Source organism: Hylaeus volcanicus, chromosome 5 (assembly GCF_026283585.1).
Source record: "Hylaeus volcanicus isolate JK05 chromosome 5, UHH_iyHylVolc1.0_haploid, whole genome shotgun sequence".
NCBI lineage: Eukaryota > Metazoa > Arthropoda > Insecta > Hymenoptera > Colletidae > Hylaeus > Hylaeus volcanicus.
Genome location: NC_071980.1, coordinates 6,535,839 through 6,544,216, shown reverse-complemented (window position 1 = coordinate 6,544,216; position 8,378 = coordinate 6,535,839). Strand labels below are relative to the sequence as shown.

The 8,378-nt window shown below is 31.5% G+C and overlaps 4 protein-coding genes across 13 annotated transcripts in view; 3 read left to right on the top strand and 1 right to left on the bottom strand.

Annotated features, from left to right (window-relative positions):
• The first annotated feature begins 1,233 nt into the window (after positions 1-1,233).
• On the top strand, positions 1,234-1,788 carry LOC128877091 (mitochondrial pyruvate carrier 2-like). Its single transcript, XM_054124089.1, has 3 exons — positions 1,234-1,352; positions 1,432-1,573; positions 1,648-1,788. Exons 1-3 carry the CDS (start codon positions 1,253-1,255, stop codon positions 1,769-1,771), a joined length of 366 nt encoding a protein of 121 aa, XP_053980064.1. The 5' UTR covers positions 1,234-1,252; the 3' UTR covers positions 1,772-1,788.
• LOC128877086 (peptidylprolyl isomerase domain and WD repeat-containing protein 1) lies at positions 1,445-4,575 on the bottom strand. The gene is made up of 8 exons (XM_054124079.1): positions 4,175-4,575; positions 3,987-4,089; positions 3,697-3,893; positions 3,419-3,612; positions 3,004-3,341; positions 2,753-2,942; positions 2,089-2,664; positions 1,445-1,993 (listed from the first exon to the last, which is right to left on the bottom strand). Exons 1-8 carry the CDS (start codon positions 4,269-4,271, stop codon positions 1,850-1,852), a joined length of 1,839 nt encoding a protein of 612 aa, XP_053980054.1. The 5' UTR covers positions 4,272-4,575; the 3' UTR covers positions 1,445-1,849.
• Positions 4,576-5,030: 455 nt separating this feature from the next.
• LOC128877090 (probable N-acetyltransferase san) lies at positions 5,031-6,720 on the top strand. Its single transcript, XM_054124088.1, has 4 exons — positions 5,031-5,227; positions 5,639-5,795; positions 5,892-6,058; positions 6,134-6,720. Exons 1-4 carry the CDS (start codon positions 5,220-5,222, stop codon positions 6,306-6,308), a joined length of 507 nt encoding a protein of 168 aa, XP_053980063.1. The 5' UTR covers positions 5,031-5,219; the 3' UTR covers positions 6,309-6,720.
• A 495-nt stretch (positions 6,721-7,215) lies between these two features.
• The window catches only part of LOC128877084 (cationic amino acid transporter 2), a 54,532-nt gene continuing 53,369 nt past the window's right edge, over positions 7,216-8,378 (top strand). For 7 of the 10 annotated variants that reach the window (XM_054124075.1, XM_054124072.1, XM_054124073.1 and 4 more), the window contains exons 1-2: positions 7,216-7,513; positions 7,661-8,330. The gene's annotated coding sequence lies outside the window, so the exon portion shown is untranslated. Of the gene's footprint in view, positions 7,514-7,590; positions 8,331-8,378 lie in introns of all 10 variants that reach the window. The other 3 variants (XM_054124078.1, XM_054124076.1, XM_054124077.1) reach the window with 3 other exon arrangements.

Here is an 8,378-nt window from a genome sequence, read left to right as displayed (position 1 = left end):
AAATTTATTCACTTGCTTAACTATTTATAAATCCCAAATTCCGTCCAATGGCAATTGCAATGATGATCGCAAATTTTAATAATTTTTAAAAAATTCATATACGGCCGAAAAATTTGTTTAATTATCTTCCACAAGCTCCGACAAGTTTCCAGGGTTCTCCAATTCAAATCTAACAGATTATAAAAATTCATTTATTAATTCTGTTGTATTTTCCTCCAACATGTAAAATAATACTAGTCGAAAAAATTTTAAACAATACGTGAACTTTCTCTTACTTCCGTTTTTGCTTGATCAACAATTCTATTAAAAATTCATTTTTGGGATCTAAAGCGGGGGTACTTAATCACAGTAAAGCTCATCCATGTTGACATACTTTTAACAGTAAGGATCTATAAAAATATTTACATTATAAATTACACAACGTTATGTTGTAATATGTAATATGTAAATTCACTTGGATAGCATGGCAATGGACAACAAGGTGGACAACAAGGTTTTGGTGGAGGCGGTAATAGGGGACACTTTGGAGGAGGTGGTGCAGGCAAAGGACCGGTACAACAAGGACCAGGTGCTATAGGAGGCACACAACACGGAGGTGGTGGACAGCAAGGTCCAGGAGGAGGCATTAAGGCTGGTAGCTCTTCAATCCTTGGTGGTAGCAACAAGGTGCACACAGGTGGTGGTGGTATTCTAGGACACTGACTACAATAAAGTGCAAAACCCTTACTTATTTTATCTTATTACTCTTATTTATGTTCTATGTTCTCGTGATACAAAGTTTTAATAATGAAGATAAACATGAACGTACCAACACTCAATTGCACAAATTAAATGTTTCAATTCTTCCATGTCATTCCAACATACTTCCGGTTTCTTGCTGCCTCTGCAACTCATTTTGAACTTGACATGAAATTATTCTGCTGTATAACCAACTGTGATCTCCTTAATATTGAATTAAGTATGTTTATGTCATTATTCCACATATAACTTTTAATTTTCCTGTATGCTAAAAGTGACACAATCGCCTGAATGTAATGCAAAAGTGTAAAACATTCTCGAATCACTAACATTACGAAAAAGTAATTACTAAAGAAAGATCCACAGGCATTTACTGTTTTTCCCTGTTACTAAAATGTATGAAAATATTTTTAAATATTTAAATACTATTCAATAAAATCGCGTCACCGAACAAACGCTTTTGTAATACTGTATAACACTTAAGATATCCAAAAATAGACACTTCGAAATAGTGATGTGTACGCCAAAAAAGGCAAGTGCTTATCAAAAATTAATGACGCAAATAGCCTCGATGCTACCAACAAAATTTCGTCCATTTTTCTTGCACCCCGCAGGTTAGAAGATGGATTCAATCAACGAAATTTATGACAATACAATTTATTATTACTTTCGCTAATACTAGTATTATTTTAGGTCCAACGACTGTATTTTTTTGGGCGCCCACCTTTAAATGGGGTTTAGTGGTAGCAGGAATAGGAGATATCAATCGACCCCCTGACACGATATCTCTCAGTCAAACGGCGAGTCTTATGCTTACCGGTGCTATATGGTCTAGGTATTTTGAAACTGTCGAAAGTTCTTCTTATATAAATTTTTTGACAGTAAGTACACTAACTACTTATCCACCAGATATTCGCTAGTAATTATCCCAAAGAATTACAACCTGTTTAGCGTGAACGCATTCACAAGTTTAACAGGAGCATATAATTTCGCAAGAGGGGCCCTTCATCAATGGAGACAGAAGGCGGAATAATATTTTAAGGATACGGGTGGAACAAATAAAAAGAGAGATTTATCAAAATATAATGTTACATGTATTTATTTCAGAATATTATTTTACACTGACGCTAACTATTCGAATGTCGTCGTAAGGTTTGTCAGTTTTTGGATTCGTCTTCACTTGACTGATATTCTGTACAACTTCCATTCCTTTTACTATCCTGCCAAATACTGTATGCTTGTTATCCAACCAAGGCTAAAGAAAATATTAAATTAACATTATACAATATTAAAATTGTGTCGCATTAATAATATAATAGGAACCAAACATGAAAAATGCTTCCGACTTACGGTTGGTGTTAAAGTGATGAAAAACTGGCTGCCGTTAGTGTTCGGCCCGGCATTCGCCATACTTAAAGTGTAAGGTCTGTCATGTTTTAGGTGAGACCTAAATTCATCCTCGAATTCACCTCCCCATATACTCTCTCCACCAGTGCCAGTTCCAGTGGGATCACCAGTCTGTATCATGAATCCCTTGATCACTCTGTGAAACACGTGTCCATTATAGTAACCATTTTTCGCGTGAACACAGAAATTCTCTACTGTTTTCGGAACATCTTTGCCGAAAAGATTCACGTGAATATCCCCAAGAGTTGTATGAACAATTGCAGTATCAAAAATCTTTTGCATATTTGTAGCTTCTGTAGATGAAATGATGTCTTCTTTCGATGGTCTCTCGTTGAAAACATCTCTGTCACACTCTTGACTTTTTGTATCCTCTGGTTCTCGCCTTGTAAACATATAAAATCTATTCTTCTTATGAGCTGTACAGAAGAGAGTAGGATCAGGACGATTCATTTCCAATGTTGGATTCTCTGATGCTTCCATTTCAACGGTCAATGCCGCTGTAGTTTTTCTTGCTTTGCCCTGTTTTTTTTTTTTAATACGTAGACGATATAGTAGACAAAGTGCAAGAGTGCGTAAATATCATATCATTTTTTAATTATATATATACCTGAAACAGAGCTAATTGCATAGGACGAATATTTTCAGGTTTTCCCATAATTCTGATACATCGATTCGTATGCAAATTTACTAGCTTTACACCCAACATTGTGCTATATAAAATCATGTAACCAGATTCATCGAAAACTATATTTCCCAAATTCGTTTCCGTTTTATCCAATTCCCTTTCAACAGCCATTCTGAAAATTACATTCGTAGATAAGAAAATAATATTTTAATTAATTATGTTAAACATTGTACCTCCGTCCAAATTCCATATTCGGCAATTGCTGTGTCATTTGTTGTAATTCTGAAAACCTTTGTAATGTTTCGTCAAATATCCTATACAGTTTTCCAGTACGAAAATTAAAGACTCTAACTTTCCTATCTCCGCTAAGAGAAGCAAATTTTTTGCCATCCGGCGCTACTGCTAAACCACACGGATAAGTTTTATTTTTTGCAAACTCAAACAAGTCTGTGTCCAGCTTCGAATCAAACGCAACGCATTTAGGAAACTTGTATTCCATTGTAGGTCCTGTCCAGTACTCTAAAATACCCGCTTTATCCACGGAAATACATGTCTCATACACAGGATTGTACTGCAAATAATCAAAATTTATGCAAACATTCTTACATAAAATGTATATACTACGATACTTATGCTAATTTTTCTTACTTTCATTGCAACAACAGGTTTCGTATGTAATTTTTCAAAGACATGTAATGGAGTCCCAGTCCCCTGTCCATCATAAATAAAAATTTTATTCGACTCTTGATCCGAAACTGCTAGAGCTGGTATCGCATCACCAGGAGAATATATCCATTCACAATAAAGAGGTATAAAATCCATTTTGATCATATTAATCATATCTGAAATAACATTTCAAATTAATTAGATAACAAAAGAATAAGTTGCAAATATCAGACAAACTTAGAACATTTTTACATACTTACCAAAATTGATAACATCAAAAATTTTTATTGTTTTATCTAAACTAACTGTACACGCATGAACACCATTACAACTAGCTGCCATAGATTGTATAGCCATTAAGTGTGCACGAAAGTGTTTTACAAATTCTACAAGTTCATCTTGTTTCTTCCAAAACTTAACATGACCATCACAGCTAGCCGTTATCACAAAGTTTGATCTGAATAAATACAACAAAACAAATTCAATTATGCTTATTATTAAGATCCCAGGTAGTAAAGTATAGCACAAAAATATCGTAAACAATACTGACTTTGTTACTAAGATATGCGTAATTACATCCCTGTGCATATAAGATTTTTCGTAACACTCGCAACATGGTAAATTATCTAAGTATACTTGTTCGTATTCCAAAACTGCAAAAAATAAATTAAATTAAAAAGCTACACATAAAAGACTTGCTACAGAATTTGCGATATACATATAGGTTATACAAATAACCTTTTTGTTTCTTTTGAGGTGCAGCTTCTGAAGGCAATGGTCCAACCCATTCTTCATCGTTATCACTTTCATTGTGTTCTCTTTTGGTATCTGACATTATTATAGAAATAAAAAATAATCCTTATAAACAAGAAACGATGTGCAATTTGAAAGTGACGTTTACTACACGCTGCTCGCGCCAATGCAGCTCAAACGTAATACATAGACACCGATTAAAATAACATTATAAAAAAATAATGACACATTTTTCCTTCAATTATTATTTTTTTCGGTACAGCAATAACATTAGATACACATAAAATTTGCAATATGAAATCGGTATATCATTATATACCTTTATCATACTTCTTTCCGATTTAGAACCACTTTAATTTAAATTAAACACAGAACACGTGTAATTAATTAGAAAATTTAATTACTTGTATATGCATCGAATAATTTGTATTAATCTTAAATCATCTATCTTAATAACTTTTGAACTTATATCGTATATCTCAGAAATTGCATAAAATTGTATATTTAGAAATCGTATAATAACAATTGTAATAAAAGTATAATACATTGATATATTTAGAAAAAAAAGGGTAATTTTATTTGTAACTAACTAAACAAACGAACAAGATAATTTGCCAGGTTAAAAAATTTGGTTTATTTAAAATTATATAAATATATTAAATATTTGTTTATCCTGAATAATGTACTTCAATCTAATTGTCGTATTAATTAAAATGTAGTGGTCGTTTTATTTTATTATTCATATCAAACCATTATATTATTTTCATAACTGAAATTCATTAGCTATTAACCAAACGAAAAGCTGTTACGTATTCTGAAAGCTATCAAAATTTGAAGAAGCAAGTATATATTTAACCTACTATACTAATAAGGTTTCAGGGCGAGCGAAGGGAATAAAAGCGGCACGGCTTTAAGTGCATCGTACACAAAAAGTTATGTGTTAACGTTTTGTCTTCTAAAACCATTAGTGTCAAAATTTATTGTTACTGTTTATTCTAGAAATCTTAGAAAATTTTGGCATTTTCCTAATATGACTAGGTAAGTTTCAATATTTTTGAGGTTATATTTTTATATTACAAGTCAAAATATCTTAAACAATGATTACACTTTTCGTATTTCAACATGCAGTTTATAATACTGTGTGACAATTTTCCTAGTATTTGTTATTTACGATAACTGGTAATAAATTAGAACGTTGAAAATTTCCGTTTTCAAGAGCACGTTTGCTTGAAAACGTGTAATTGTAGCAGACAAAAAATAATCGGCTAAATTCAAATAAAAATTATTTTTTTTTCTTAACTTATTCATTCTTTTAATATCGAATTTTCAATATCTTCGTTATATTAAATAAAAATCGAATTGTTTAAATAATTTCCGTTATAATATTAGACACAATTGAATGTAATGAATTTTTGATGTCTAATAAGAATGAACAATTTTTAATTACAGATCAAAGATAGAATTAGGAGATGTAACACCACACAATATAAAGCAGCTGAAGCTTCTTAACCAAGTAGTTTTTCCAGTCTCATATAATGAGAAATTTTACAAGGATGTATTAGAAGCTGGAGAGCTAGCAAAACTAGCATATTATAACGATATAGTAGTATGGTCACCCCTAACATTTATTAGTTGACAAAGCTATTAATCGTGAAAAAAATTTGCTATTAAAATGATCAACTCCTTATGTTGCTTATTTTAGGTTGGCGCAGTTTGTTGCCGAGTAGATACTTCTGAAAATTCTAGGCGTTTATATATTATGACTTTGGGATGTCTTTATCCCTACAGAAGGTTAGGAATTGGTACTGTAATGGTACAACATGTTTTAAACTGTGTAAACAAAGATGGAAACTTTGATTCAATTTTTCTGTAAGTATCTAAAGCAAATACATTAATAATATAAGTAACGATTTCCAGCTCTTGAATTGTATTTCTTCTTTATAGCCATGTTCAAATTAGCAATGAAGGAGCCATTGACTTTTACAAAAAATTTGGATTCGAAATAGTTGAAACAAAAATACACTATTATAAGAGAATAGAACCAGCGGATGCTCATGTATTACAAAAGACATTACGTACTAGAACAAATCAAACAAATAATCAACAAACTAATCAATGAAAATCGTTAATCATTAATTTATCACATCCTAAGAACCACATGTTTTCACAATTTGGTAATAAAATTATTTTTATTGTATATTTTCCAGTGTGTTATAAGTTATAAAATTAGAATTTTATAAATAATTTAATAAAGTTGACAAATACAATGTACTTCCATGTAAAGAAAAAACGTAACGTAATAAACCTTATAAAATGTTAATACTTACTTAAAGACAAAGAAAGAATCTTTACATTTATTATCAATTATTTATATTTTTATTTTTTGTATGCAATTTCACTACATTGGCATTACCTTCATAATATATTATATGTAGCACATTTTATGTTTGTCGACTAAATTAAATATGTAAGTAATACAATATATCTATGCTGTGAACCGAGAGATTTAAATACATTTCACGATTACCGTATTTACATTGATATTACCCTTTCAACTTTGTTTTCTGTGCGTTCAATGGTTTTCCAAATTTTATTTGTTATTTGAAATAGATAGCTGTGAATAATTGGCATCAAGAGGAGAAGAACCAAACGTAATTTTTATTTAGAAAATCTAAAGATTTGAAATTGATCGATTCAAATTATTACACATTCGAACATAATTTTAAAATTTTACATAATTTATTTAAATATTAATACGAGGATTGTGGCGAAAAACAAAAATATTCTTATAGATCTAAAAATAAGAATTATGCATATTTTATAAACAAGAAACAAATTTCAGAACATTGGGTATGTATGTATGTCACTGTTTTCATTGTCGACGGATTGCGCATATGCGAAGAGGACTTGAAGTCCTCTGACGGCAATCAGTTGTAGCTTAATCAGTCATACCTGATATCTAGTCGTATATCAGTCATTAATAGTCATTGGTAATCCTACTGTCATTCTATCATCATAAAGTTTCAATTCAAGTTCTCCAATTACTAAATAACAGTACTTAAAGTACCATTTTTCCCTATGAAAGTATGACAGTCATTGAAACTTTGATAAAGGGTTTATGAGAATATTACAAAATCTGATTCAGAGATACTGTGTATTAACATGACATGTTGTGCAGAGAATTGTCCAAATCGTTTAGGAAATGAAGTTTCTTTCCCGAAAGTTCTAAAAAAAATTCCAAAGAATGAAGAGTTACGAGCAAAGTGGATATATCAAATTAATAGACCGAATTACAAATTTGATACAAACAGCTATGTTTGCGAGGTAATTAAACAGTTTCTCCGTTTGTGTACCTCAAAATTTTCTCTAAATTTAACTGTGAGCTTCCATTTTACAAAAAGCAGGTATCTTGCAGTAATGTTATTATCTAAAATTTAGTTTAATTGGTGCATGTATTTCATGGATTTATAGTTTCACTTCGCACCTGACCAATGGGAGAACATAGATGCTTGGCAGCTGAAAAGGACTGCAGTACCTACATTGTTTTGCTTCTGCCCTAAAAACAGATTACCCCTCAAATTATGCGAGAACTTAATTCATGACCACCACTATTCGTCATCCCCATTTTTACCTGCGAGAGTATTGTCACCTGTAACTACAAGAACAGTCTCCCAGATAGATCATTTGTATTGCAATGAGAAAGAAAATGAGAAGTATATAAACCCAAGGAAGAGAGACAGACCTTTTAAAGGAAGTCAAGTTGATCATGAGTATGCTTGTCCCATGAAATTACGAATAATAGACCATGATTACACAATGTTGTTACCCTACATAAGATGGACATGAGGAGTTTATACCTATCACGAATATAAGCAAGACTGAAGGATTAGCCTACTTTACTTCCTTCTTAAAGTACTTTTACAGAACCCTTTATCGAGTACTGTAAACACAGATTTCACTTATTCAAACAAACATTCCTTAAATACAATAAAAATCTCATGTTCCGCGTCGAATTCGGAAAAAAGGGAATCAAGTGAATTTGGAACTAAAGTTCACAACATGAACTCTCTTTGACCATAATACAAAGGCAGACAAAATAAAAGGCAAATACATCCTAATTCGCATTTTGAAACTTAACACAGTGAGTGCGAGGAATATTATTTATTTAACCCTTTGCACCCGAAGCATT